Source organism: Camelus dromedarius, chromosome 2, assembly GCF_036321535.1.
Source record: "Camelus dromedarius isolate mCamDro1 chromosome 2, mCamDro1.pat, whole genome shotgun sequence".
Lineage (NCBI taxonomy): Eukaryota > Metazoa > Chordata > Mammalia > Artiodactyla > Camelidae > Camelus > Camelus dromedarius.
In genome coordinates this window covers 15,108,668-15,122,506 of record NC_087437.1, presented here as the reverse complement: position 1 = coordinate 15,122,506, position 13,839 = coordinate 15,108,668, and the positions used below count along the sequence as shown (strand labels likewise).

Sequence of the window (13,839 nt, the reverse complement as noted above, 5' to 3'; positions counted from 1 at the left end):
ATTTGTGGAATTCCCTTCAAGGCCTCAGAACATTATTTTGAATACCTTCCTGGTTGCAAATCTTTTTTAAATTAATTTTTCCTTAAATCAGTTAGTATTGAGGTAGAGTTTACATATAATAAAGTGCACAGATTTTAAATGATTGATGAGTTTTGACAGATGTATACATCTGTGTAAATACTGCCATAATCAAAATATAAAATATTTCCACCACCCCAGGAAGTCTTTTCATACACAAATGCAAATCTTTAACTTTTTAGTCTGAGTTTAGAAATAGCCAAAAATGATTTAGAATTGAGCCAAGTAAATAAGTGGGGCAGTTAAACTGACAAATGATGTTTTGTGCCTTATAGATTTTGTGGCTCGTAGACTGATGAAAAGCAATGCTGAAGGGGGAATTTATAATGATTGAGGACAGATCATTGGAACAAATCTGCAGCTTCCCGAATGGCTACTCCGATGGATGTACATTCTGGATGAGGGTTCATCAGTTAGAATATTGAAAGACATATTCATGTACTTGACAATGTTGAGCACTAATTAAGGACTAGGCATTATTTCAGACTACAGGGCTGTGGCATCCTAAAAAAAAAAAAAAAACACATTTCATCTTTCCTGGGTGAAGTCTGCATTTTGGTGGAGGTGGGTATCCGTAAGTGAGAAGTCAAAGGCATGATGTAATTTTAGGAAGCAATAAGTGTTATAAAAAGGGAAAAAAAGTAGAGTGAGGAGGTAGAAAATGCTGGTGTGCTAGTTTTAAAAAGATCATACAGTCCATGTAATATGTCTTTATTTTCTTGTCCTTTTGTGAAGAAATCTCAAGACTCATATTCTACCATAAGCTACTTTTAAAATGGAATCTTTCCCTAAAGTATATTCTGCAGAATGCTGGTATCTGTTTTATATATATACATATACATATATATGTGTGTGTGTGTGTGTGTGTGTGTATTTTTTTTTTTTTTTTAGTGTATATGGAGGGGAAGAGGGGTTCCATGACTAAAGAAGCAATGGAGAAGGTTAGGTAAAACAGAGTTAAGCCACTCTTTAACGAAGGTTTTCTTAGAGCCTTTAATATGCTCATGTGAGTTGTAAATATTCACAAGGGAGGATCATAGCGTGCAAAATTTTTCAGACTTTTTTCTTCTGGGAATCCTTTCAGCTTGGAGCATCTCCAGCAAGTGGTGCTCTGCGTAACACATCTTGGGAGATTCTGTCCTAGAGTTTTCATGCCATAGGAGACTTGAAAGCGACAGAGAGGTTCAATTACTTGGGCAAGAGGAGGGAGTGGAGAAAGCCTGGACTTATTAAATATCCCTCTAGAAGGCAGAGCCCTCACTGTGGGCCAGGCAGAGTGCCAGGCACTTTAAACACAGCCTCTCTCTTGTGCAAGCCTCCCAAGGCAGCGGTATTATCACGGCTCCCCTTTACTGGTGGGGAGACTGCTTTCAGAGGGTCAAATACAGAACCAAAGGTCACACCATTCCTTACAGACTCAGGATTTGAACCTCGGCTTGTTTGATTCTCAAACCCAAACCATCAAATCCCGTAACACTATGTTGTCTACATAATGGTGGCGGTGGGTTGCAACCCAACTGGCAAACCTTTCCTTCTCCTGTCAGTCCATCTGCTTACACTCATAAACCTCATGTTCTCTGAGAGGGATGGATTCCTGTTTGTCCTGCCTTGTATCTGCAGTGTTTGCTGCTCCATGTCATGCCGGCCATGGAGTGAGTCCCCAGTAACTTTGAGCAGCCTGGGTCCTGTCCTCATAAGCTCAGTAGGGGGGACCAGATGGCTATGATATGACCCTGAGCAGCCCCGGGCCAGAAAGCTCTGCTGGAACCCTCCATCCACTTCTTTCTCTTCTCCTGGCATCTCCTGCCCACCTTTCCCTCCCCTGCAGCCACAGATCTCATTCTTCTTCATCTGCTGAATCCACTGGAACCTGGGGCCCAGATATCTGCCAACATTTCTTTGGGGGCACCCATAAGGGATCCCGACCTCACAGGGCTACGGGACCCCACAGCTGATGGTGTGGCTGGCTCTGTGGCGGTGGGTGGGGAGCGAGGGGCGAGCCAGCTGGCTCTCGGTGGAGTCTTCCACCTCGTATCTGAAGGGATTTTTGTATTTACTGGAAAGAGCAAAGGCATATCTTTCAGGAAAAGATCTGAGACAGAGTTTTTTTTCTCCCACTCTCCTCGCCTTCCTCTCATGAGACTGCGAGAGAATTGGGTAGAGATGAGTCACTCCTGTTAATTCATTACTAATTTGGTTCGAGGGAGACTGGTCTTTTCTGAGCTTTATGTTCAGACACTCGGGTTTTCCCAAACGGAACTCATTGCCCTCCTCTCCATATACCCTCTTCCTCCTGGGCCCCCTGTCTCCACACGTGACCTTGCCCCCTTCCTGGCCCTCAGGCTGGAAATTCCGCCCCTTTTCTTCCACCTTGAATCAGGGACAGACTTGTCAACTCAGCCTCTGCAGGAGCCCCTGAACTGGTCCCTCCCCACTTCGCCACTGCCCTGGACTTTGGTCCGGCCCTCACTGTCTCTCCCCCGGGCTGTCAGGCAGCCCTCACTCCTCTGCTGGCTTCTGCCCCAAATGCTAGCCATGTGCCCAGCTGGCAAGATGCCTCTGCGCAGAGTTCAGTGACAAGTGCCCGAATTTTCAGAAGCTACCTTGAACTAGATGCATCCCTGGGCCCCATGCTGGGTCAGGGGGCCACTGAAGGGTGAGGCAGTTATCCAGATAAAGAAGGGGAAGATGTTTCTGTGAGGATCGTAAGCAAAGACGCAGATGGTGAATGCATGCTGTGGGGTGGTATGACCTTGATGGAGTTTGAAGGGCGAGATGTTTTAGTGATAGTGTTGCAGAACAGAGCAGCCCTGAACTTAGTGCTTAACACAGCGGCAACATTTAGTTTGGTCAGGGATCTGCCGTCTATAGAAGGCTTGGTGAGGATCGCCCATTTCTGCTGCACTCAGCATTGAAGGCTCTCTTAGCAGCACGTCTGGCCCTTGACACTGGCTGCAGGCTGAAACTTCAGCTAGAGTTGTCTGAATCCCCAACCTGTGGATTCCCTGTGAGTAGAGAAGGCTGGGATTCCTTATAGTGTGATGTCTGGGGTCTAAGGGTCCCTAGAGAGAAAGAGCCAGGGGGATTCGCTATGGACTTTCAGGACGTGTCCTCAAGGTCACAGACCACCACTTCCGCTTCCTTCTCTTCTCTAGAAGCAAGTAACTAAGATTGGCCCATACTGAAGGGGAGGGAACACCAACCCACTTCTTGATGAACAAATGTCACTGTCACATTGTAAGAGGTGTATGTGGGACAGGAAAATGGGTGTAGCCATCTTTGTAAAACATGATCCGCCACAGCAGGGTGTGGAGCCATAGAGTTAGGCAAGGTCTAGGACCTGTAGCATCTTGGGTACCACACCAAGGGCATTGGTTTTTATCTTGTAGGAAGCAGGGAGCCAGTGAAAGGTGTTCATTTGGGTGTAACCTGCTCACATCTGTGTTTGATAAATCTCTTTCTGGAGTGGTGGGATGGGAGGTTTGATGGGGGCAGACAGGAGATCTGTGAGAGGTTGCGGAAGGAATCCAGGGGAGAGAGGAGAGAGCCCGAGGCAAGGCATTACCTGGAGACTGAGGGCAGGTCAAGTGCAAGAGGCGCCCAGAAGAGATCAAGGGGCTTAGCAATGGCGCCAGATGCCAGAGGGTGAGGAACAGGCATCCAGCAGGACTCTCAGTTTCCAGCTTAAGGAACTGAGTGAAGGTGATGGGGATAAAGGAAAAACAGGAGGGGTTTGTGGCAGAGGACTTTGAGCCTGATCTGTGAAGCCATTAGTCTGAGGGGTCTGAGAGTGCCCAGGTGGACACGTCCAGCACCCGGTGGGATAGACTTGAATGTAGGAGGTCGGGGGGAAGTTCTGGATGAGGGTCTGAGATGTGAGTGCCACAAATGGGATTTCCACTGAATGTGTGCAGAAAGAGTGTCGTGTCCAGAGAAGGGGACTACAGATAAGAGTTTGGGGGGCATTAGCCTTTAGGGGATGGTCAGTGCTGGGCACACGAGATGCCTGGAGTGGACAAGTTCTGCACGTCAGTTTCCCCATTTGTAAGAGAGACTAGATCATTTTCAAAAGCACCTTTATCACAAAATAGTAAGAATTCCAGTACATGAAATGAGGCCAAGCGGAGCCTCCCCAGGGGACAGGGATGGAGGGCTGCCTCTGCCTCCAGGTTGACAGGCTTCCTTCTGCCACTGATGACGAGTGAGTTGGCCATGTGGCTCCAGGTGGGCAGCAGCCTGGAGAGGTGTCTGTTTCCCTGGTGTGAGGACCTCCTTGGGTTTGAATGTGGAGGCAAGCAGCTAGGTCTGTGCCCTGGCCCCACAAAGGCTCTGCCTTGGCAGGTAGGAGGGGGAAGGTCAGCTCTGATCCCGCAGCCTGGAGCGGGGTCCTCGCCGAGGGAGTAGACTTGGCTTTGCAAGGAAACGGAAATGAAGGTGGAGGCCCAGTTGCTCTCCTGAGATGCCAACCCTTGAATTAAGGGAAGAGCTTTGGCAGACTATGAAACATAATGGCACCCCACCCTTCCCTGGAGGGGCCCTTCCAGGGGGCTCGGGATGTGGGGCTCCAGGCTCTGAGCCTGCTCAGCCAAGAGCCCAGGAGAGCTCCGCCTGCAACTGATTCTGGATGCCACAACCCCTCTGTACCCTCCCCGCTATGTATCTGTCCCATCAACCACATCACTTGTCACATTTACTCATACCCATAGGACAAAGCATATGGTGCAGGGAGGGATGCAGAGTCAGTGATCTGGCCCTTGTCGTTCCTCTGAGGGGGGAACCAGCACAATCGCATGCCCCCCTCCTAAGAGGGACCAGCCTGTTTGAGAGCCCATCCTGGGGTATTAGAGGTGGGCCTGGGAGGAAGGGCAGGGGAGTGGAGGACAGGTCAAGGGGAGTGGAGCTTGCTTGTGCCCCTGTGAGTGATGTAAATGGCCTGCAGCCTAGCCCTCAGCCCTCACAGGACATGGAAGGGAGGGCAGAGCTGTCAGAAGACAATTCAAGGCGCTCATGGCCCCGGGCCCCAGCTTCTGCTGGCCGAGTCATGCCCTTCTCTCCGAGATGCTTCTCCAGCTCCGTGGTTTTCTTGCTGTTGAGGATGCCTACGACACTGCTGGTGATAAGAATGGCAGGAATGGTGGGAATGGCTCACGTGCGTTGCCTGAGGCTGTGGGTGAAACTGGTCTAAGGATGATGGCATCTCGCCCCAGGCCCCCCAGTGAAGTAACTGTTCCCCAGTAACAGGGGAGGAAACAGGCCAGGCTGCTGGGCGTCCATGCCACCAAGGCCCCGGGGTGGAGGGCCAGGGTGGGCAGCCGGGGCGCGCTGTCAGAGGCCTCACCATCCGGGTCTCCCCCGCAGGTGTTCGTGCTGTGCCACGGCCTCCTGCAGCTCTGCCAGCTCCTGTACAGCGCCTACTTCAAGAGCAGCCTCACCACCATCGAGAAGCGCTTCGGCCTCTCCAGTTCCTCCTCGGGCCTCATTTCCAGCTTGAATGAGGTAAGCAGGACATTCCGGTCCATCAGGCCCCACTTGTGCACCACCCTTGATCATGGGGTCCGGGAGGGGCCGAGGAACAGGGGCAGGGGTGGACCCACGGGGATGGACAGATGCCACGGGTCTGCTGGAGGCAGCTAATATCCCGAGGCTGCTCTGTACCAGACGCTGAGCTCAGAGCCCCGGGGACACCTGACCTCCTCACTGGCCCTGCGCGCAGGTGCTCTGCACACACACCTGGCGGGTGAGGGCGCCAGGGCTCCGCAAGGGCAGCCACGTGCCTCAGGTGTGCAGGGCTGTCTGTACCTCTAAGTGAATTCTGTGACCACCCGCGAGATCATACGGCCTCTGCCGTCCCCAGTTCAGGGGAGACAAGCCCCAGGCACGCGGGCAGGGAGGCAGCCTCAGGCTGACAGCTCCTGTCCTTAAGAGGGTGACAGAAGCCAGAGCTGCTCAATGGCCTTGACTCCCAGACAAGATCAGATCTCTGTGACCTCCAGCAACATGGATTTTACACTGTCCCTCAGTGGCTGCACATAAAAGTAGAGGAAAAGAGGATGGGCCGAGAGGTCAGGGTGGGAGGGCAGAGGTCAGAGTCAGCTAGGAGTCACTGGAAGCCAGGGAGAAAGGGGCAGGGGAGGCAGCAGTGTCCCTCAGTCGTGGCTGCAGCCCTGGGGCTTCAGGTGAGGAGACGGGCCCCGGGCCCGGCTCCTCTCTTTTCTTTCCACAAGGCCCACTGTTCCAGGATGGAAGCTGTGGTCTCCCCCTCCCGGGAGCCCACATGCAATTAGATCCTCCCCTAACTTGACAACGGAGACTGTCATTTAGAGACTAGAGCTCCTCTAGGCAGCTTCTGAAATGGGCTGAAAAGGTGGGAAGTCTCTCAACGCCCCTCAACCACCACCTCCCAGTCGCGCCATCCCCAGCTTGCTTCCCGCTCTACACACCCCTTCCCCTTCACTCCTCCTGTGCCCTCCCCCGCCGACACAGCCATGCCCCTCAGGAGCGCCCCCCCCCCGCCTGTGCCAGATCCCTCTGCTGTCCTCAGGGGAGGGCCCCCTCCCCAGTCACGTCTTCCAGACGGGAAGCCTGAATCAGAAAGCCTACCTCCCCCATCCCAGTGGCCACACCTGGGCGGAGAGTGGCCAGGATTGGAGCCTAGGTCTGTCTGATGGCCACCACGCTCTGACCCCCGTTCCACCTCTTCTGCCACCCGTGCCCAGCCCCTGTCCACCAGCCCTGCCCTGAAAATCTAGTCCTCAGACACACCACTGGAATCTCTACTGGTGCCCATTCAGCACGCACTCCCCCTGCGTGGACCATTCCTGCACCCTGACAGGTGCCCGTACTTGCACTGGTACAGCCCATCGGTCATCCCTGCTGGTCTGATGGACCTCAGACGCCCTTCTCTGAACTCCCAGGCCCACGTGGATGCCTTCACTGCTTTCCGAATGTGTGTCTGTGTCCCGGTGTTTTAATGTCTGTGTATGTGCGTGTATGTCTCTGTCTACCTGACTGTCCATCTGTGTCTTGCGCTTCCTGGTGATGCCCAGGTGATGGGGTCTGCCTCTCTATGTAGGCTGTGCACCCCGACACAGAATGCACCCTCCTAAATGTGGGCCTCTGACTTTGCTTCCAGCACATGTTGTCCTCACTCATGAAGGACCCAGGGAAAACAAATCTCTGACATTTGTGTCACCGCAGTCCTATCCCATGACCCTGGCAGACAGCTTTTCTGCTGAGTCCAGACTCCGAATGCTTCTCAATAACCGTTCTAGACACCTCTGCTAATGTAGTCCTCAGACACACCACTGGAATCTCTACTGGCGCCCACTCGGCACACACGTATCAGAGCTGGCACGTTGGGTAGTCCTCTCTTCCTTCACAGCCCAGGCGATCGCCGAATCTACGACCTTCCATGGTTAAATTCTCAGTGATGTTTTTCCTGTGCTCGGGACGAAAACGTGGGCCCAGGAACAACTGGATTTCTCAAGGGGCAGGGAGTAGCTAGCTGGGACACAGGAACAGGCCACAACAGGAGGCTGATTAGGCAAATAAGAAGCCAAATATTCCCCCAGGTTATAGTTCAATGAAAAATAAAAATAATTCACCCATTAAATTTTCTCTTTCCTAAATTCAGATGGGCTTTTCATGGTCAGGTTTTAGACCATGCCGGTGGACATGGTTTGAGGTAAATATCGTAAGTTATTCCTTGAACCTAACAATCCTGTGTGTTGTGTGAAAATGTGTGTCTGTTTCTGTGCATGTCTGAGTAATTATGTGTGTGGGTGTGTATGATTATGTGTGTATCTGTGAGCTAAGACTGTGTATGTATCTGTGTGTGTATTTGTGTCTGTATGTGTGTATGTGTGTATTTGTGTATCTGTGTGTATCTGTGGGTATTTGTGTATCTGTGTACATCTGTATGTTATCTGTGTGTGTATTTGTGTACCTATGTGTGTATCTATGTAGGTATTTGTGTGTCTGTGTCTGTGTGTGTATCTGTGTGTCTGTTTGCCTTGTATGTCTGTGTGAGTGTATATTTGTCTGTGTATTTGTGTGTGGCTCAGGGGGAGTGGGTGGGTGAGTGTGTGGAGAAGGTAGGACAGGACCTCAGGCAAAGGGCTTTCTACAGTCTCGTTGACACTGACCCAGGCATTGGGGAACGGACTGGCTAATAAAGTTGAGGTCTTACCGGGAGAGCAGAAGGCAGTGACCAAATCGGAGGGGCCTTCGTGGCCAACCCGAGGCTCCCGGCCTCTGTGGAAGATGGCACGGGACTGGCCTGGTTCTCGAGCAGAGCTGGGCAGGACGCACAGCCTCGTGAAGAAGAGCCCTCTGGGGGGGGCTGCTGGGAGATGCCCAAGGTGGGGCCAGCGCATCCCCAAGTTAGATGGCCGGGAAGCTGTGCACTGAGCCAGGCCTGAGCGGCTAGGGGAGAGGAGGACCCTGCCGATCCAGCAGAATAGGAAAAGGCAGGGTTTGGCGGCTGCTTGAGCGCAAGATGGAAGGCAGCTCAGCCTGCAGGGCTGCCGCCTACAGAAGCCCACGGGGTGTGAGGAAAGGACCAGCCAGGTGGAGGGAAGGTGAGCCCACCTGGGCGCATGGAGTGCCCGGGCCTGCGGGGCGGGCTGGTGAGATGGAGGAGAAAGGGGGGCTGGTGTCACAGGCTGGCAGGGAAGACGCTGGGCAGCCGGCCCTGAGAGGCAGCGGCTTCTCTTGCCCCCTACCCGCGGCCGTGGCTGAGTGGGCGAGCTGAGCCTCCCTGAGTGCCTCCCTGGGCTTCCCTGGGCCCCTCCCGGATGCCTGACGGCAGGGCTGTTACAGATGGGCTGTGCAGTCACTGTTAGGGGCCACTTTGGTGCTGAAGGGCTGAGGCCTGGGCTGCAGAGGCCCCCATCTTCTCAGCTAGAACAGCTGCCGCTTCTTTTTTTTTTTTTAATTTTAGGGAAAATAATTTTTTTCAAAGGAATGTTTAGGAACCAAGGTCTTAAGCCAGCATCAGCCGTAACAGCTGTGGGGGCCCAACTTCCCTCCAAGAAGCCTGCCCAGGCCCTGCTGGGGTGGGGGAGCTGCAGGAAAGGGCCCCTCCAGTCAGGCGGGGCCAGGCACCCCACACCCCACCGCTCCTCCTCCCCGAGTCTCCCTTCAGGGCCCTCCCTCCTCCCTCCCCCGGACCTTTTGAAGTCAGCCTCAGTGAGCTTAGCTGATATGGTCGGATATTTACAATCATTTCCTGGAAAATGATGGGGAAACAAAAAGGGAATAAAATCTAAGAAGCACAAGAATAAAGCTGTGTTTCCAGGTACTGGTTTCAGAATGTCCTAGAAGCACGTCAGGCCAGCAGCTGGAGCACCTTCCCGATCAGACTAGGCTGCCTTCTCATGTCTTCACATCCCCTTTCTCTGTGTATTGTAAACCATGTTACTCTTGGCCACACAGGACGGGTCTCCTGGGCAGCTGTGCCTTCTTGAAAAAGCCTACCACTTACTCCGTCATTCATTCATTTGTTCAACAAATATTTAATGAGCACTAACTATATGTCAAACACCATTCTAGGTGCTGGGGAGACAGGAATGAACAGACAGACAAAAAATATCTGTGCTCATTCTAAATGACAAATATGACCTTGATTTATAGAAATAAATAACACATGGTAGATCAGATTACAGTAAGTGCCATGAAGAAAAATAAAGTCGTGGAGGAGGCGTGGTGGTTATATTTTAAATAACTCTTTATTCTTTAAATTATATTTAAATTATACATTACTATAATTTATTATATAATTATTATCATTCATTATTGTTAATTATTATAAATATAAGTTATATTTAAATAACTCTTTTTTTGTTAAGCTACCACTGACATTTAACATTCTATTAGTTTGTGGGTGTACAACATAATGGTTCGAGGTATGTGTATATTGCCAAATGATCACCACAGCGTCTAACACCACACCTCATAATAGTTCATTTTTTTTCTTGTGGTGAGAACTTTTAAGATGTGCTCTTTTTGCAACTTGCAAATGTACAATATAGTATTATTGGCCATGCTGTAAGTTACATTACATTCCCAGTACTTATTTATTTTATAACTGGAAGTTTCTACCTTTTGACCACCTTCACCCATTTCACTCACCCAACTCCCCGACTTTTTCAGAGAAGGCCTGAATGAGAAGTTTCAATTTGAGCAGAAATCTAAAGAAGGCCAGATGAGAAAGGAGCCCTGCGAACGTGTAAGGCGGAAGGAGCAGCAAGGACAAAGGTCCTGTGCTGTGTTCAAAGAACAGCCAGAGACACAGTGGCTGGAGTGGACGGGGGAGGGGGAGGCGAGAGAGCTGATCAGAGTGGTGCCGGGGAAAGCGGGCAGGCTCCCAGGGCTCCGGGGACTCTGGGACAGACTTTGTTCTTCTTGCCGTATTGGGTTTGGGTGGAGGGAACATGGTCTGACATTTCCACAGGATCATTTTGGCTGCTGGGTGGGGAATAGACTGCACGGAGGCAGGAGTGGAGGCAGGTAGAAGGTGACTGGGAAAGTCCAGGTGGTCGCTGAGACCAGGCGGTCGTAGTGATGGAGGCAGGGAGACGTGGTTGGCTTCTGGGGGCGCTGTTGAAGGTCCAGCCAATGGGACTTACTGACGGTTGGATGTGGGTGTGAAAGAGCAGTCAAGGTGTTCTGCTTGAGGCACTGGTAGGATGAGGTGCCATTTACTGAGATGAGGAGGACTGGGGAGGGCGCACCAGGTTTTGGGATGGAAGATGAGAAATGAGATTTGGGGTGTGTGCGCTGAGCCTGTGGGAAATGGAAGCACATGGAGAACAAGGAAAGCCATGGGACTGGCTGAGCTCATCAAGACAAGAGCAGAGGTGGAGGGTCTGAGTTCTGAGAGTTGAGAGATCAGGGAGGTGAGGAGGAACCAGCCAAGGACATCGGGAAGGGTCAGCCAGGGGAAAAACGCTAGGAGGAGGTGATATCAGGAAATTCACGAAAGAAGTGTTTCAGGAAGAGAGAAATGATCAACTGAATCAAATGGTGCTGAGAGATCGAGTGAAAAGAGAAGAAAGAATTGGCCAGTGGGTTTGGCAATGAGGCAGTCAGTGGGGATCTTGGCAAGAACCACGTACCCAGACTCTGGTCCCTGTTTCCTGAGACGTGAGCACCAGCTTTTCTAGCTGGAAGGAGACTGGCGTGGACAGGGCCGGGGCTATGGTGCTGACATCCAGGGTCCAGGTGAACTTACATTCTGAGACAGAGGATCATCTCTTTTTGACCAGTAGTCATGGTCAGAAGATCTGCCAGCACCCCTTTTATCACTTAACATCCTGCTCCCCAAGCTGGGCTCCGGGTGGGGCTCAGAGAGCATACCTTCCAGGGAGCACCGGTGCTTACTGGTGCTTCCAGCTGGGCAGGGGTGCTTTAGTCCTCATCCCTCACTGCCAGAGGTGCCCAGGGAGGGCCAGGGCAGATTAGTAGCAAAGCTGTGGGGCCGAAACACACTTCTCCAAGAGACAGTTAGCCAGGGCCCCTTAACTCAGGTGGCAATCCTAACCTCATGCACATGGCAAGTTCCTTAATATTCTGAGCCCCAATTGTGTCGTCTGCAAAATGAGACTTATTGCATGAGGAAATGGGATAGTGCCTGGTGCTTGGAGGTTATTCTAACGATGAAGTCAGAGTCCTCAGGCAGTTCGTTAGGGCACATGTGTGTTCCCAGGAGCCAGCCAGAATCAGAGGCTTTCTGGAATTTTGCCCCAAAAGGTTGGTCCTAAGATGGTTGAAGTTGAGGCTATGAACCTCTCATGGTCTCTAGAAGCTTCCCTTGCTCTGATCTAGAAGGCTGAGGCTGGGGAGGGTTTCTGACAACAGGGAAAAGCTGAAACGGCATGCTTGGTTCACTTCGAGGCTCTCTGGGCAAGCCTAACCCTGCAGCTCTGCTTTGGCCCTTAGGTGACACCAGGCAGCCTCTTGCGGGTGTGCTGTGTGGTAGTCTGGTCTCCTCAGTGGCGGGTGAGGGCGGAGCCTCTGATCTCACTGGGCTCCTCTGCTCTTTCCACAGATCAGCAACGCCATTCTCATCATCTTTGTCAGCTACTTTGGCAGCCGGGTGCACCGTCCGCGGCTGATTGGCATCGGGGGTCTCCTCCTAGCTTCGGGGGCCTTCATCCTCACCCTCCCACACTTCCTCTCAGAGCCTTACCAATACACCTTCACCAGCATTGGTAAGTGGCCTTGCATCCCTGCTTCAAGGGGATGAGGATTCATAATTCTGTATGTTCTGACCTTCAGATTAACTCAAGGGAGAAAAGCCAAGAAACTTTCTGATGGGAGAGGGAAGCATAGCCCAGAGTTGCATCCATGGTCACATCCGCACCACGTTTGTGAGATGCCCGCTCATTCCTCCTGTGCTTTTAATGCACATTTAAGAACTCTTTGCTTAATCCCAAGTCAGAAAACCTTTTCCCCATATGTGTTTTTCTAAAAGTTTTATAGTTTTGCATTTACATTTTGAGTTAGTTTTTTTTTATAAGATTCTTTTTCTTCTTTTAGCATATGGGAGTTAAATTGTTTTAGCATCATTTGTCAAAAAGACTATCTTTTCTCCATTAATTTTTTGCATAATTATCAAAAATCAATTGGCCATATTTGTATGGATCTCTTTCCAGACCTTCTCTTCTGTTTCATTAGTCTGTGTGTCTGTTCCTTTGCCACTACCCCACTGTGTGGGATGACTGCAGCTTTACAGTGAGGTCTTAAAATTAAGTAGTGTGATTCCTCACTTTATTCTTCTTTTTCAAAATTGTTTTATCTTTCTTATTCATTTGTCATTCCATATAAATTTTATAATCAGTTTGTCTGTCTATTAACAAATTCTTCCGGAATTTTGATTAGACTTGCATTAAATTCATAGGTCAATTTGGGGATAACTGGCATGCTTATTAAGTTGAATCTGCCAATCCATGAACACAGTATGCCTCACCATTTCTCTTCCATTTTAACATTGACGTCTGATTTAACAAGCTCTAAAGCTGATGAATATCTCTATTCCCCAACAGAACAAAACAAGGATCCTAGGATGTTTGAATGCCCACCATCCTCTCCCATCTTGCATGTTGTTTGGCCAGTATTTTAGGTCTGCCTGTCTTTAACCTCCCTGCCGTGATCATAATTATTATAGTCGTTGTTTATAAATAAATCAGTGCTTATTTATGTTTGTCCACAAGTTTACTGGTTTCTTTGCTCACCGTTGCTTTCTTGCATTTCACCCACCCTTGTTGATTTCATTTCCTTTTTCCTGAAGTACATCCTTCAGCATTACTTCCAGGTGGGCCTATGAGTGAGAAAATCTCTGTCTGAAAATGTCTTAATTTCCCCTGGCTCTTGAATTATAGTTTTGCTATGAAGAGGATTTTAAATACACAGTTATTCCCTCTCAGCACTTTGAAGGTACCATGCTTCTGTTTTCCGGCTTCGCCTGATGGTGCTTCTTTATTAGTCGAACTGCCATCCCTTCTTCTCTCCAGGTACCTTTAAGGTTTTCACTCTTTGTTGTCCTGCCTGTCCACCATAAGGTGTCCGAGTAGGGGTTAATTTTACTTATCTATTTGGAAGTTCAGTGTACTGTTTCTTTTAAAGATTAAGGTTTTCCTTTAATTCTGAAACATTCTTATCCAGAATTGCTCCCGATGTTGCATACTCCTCTTTTCTCCATTCTTTGCTCTGGAACTCCTTTTTAACGTGTACTGGACATTTTCATTTCTGGCTTCCTTA

At 50.3% G+C, this 13,839-nt stretch overlaps 1 protein-coding gene across 4 annotated transcripts in view; it reads left to right on the top strand.

Annotated features, from left to right (window-relative positions):
• Positions 1–13,839, top strand: part of SLCO2A1 (solute carrier organic anion transporter family member 2A1) — a 76,775-nt gene that overhangs the window by 28,472 nt on the left and 34,464 nt on the right. For all 4 annotated transcript variants that reach the window (XM_064491298.1, XM_031438109.2, XM_031438187.2 and 1 more), the window contains exons 2-3: positions 5,437–5,574; positions 12,128–12,290. In XM_064491298.1, the coding sequence (XP_064347368.1) occupies positions 5,437–5,574; positions 12,128–12,290 (301 nt within the window). The remainder of the gene's footprint in view (positions 1–5,436; positions 5,575–12,127; positions 12,291–13,839) is intronic.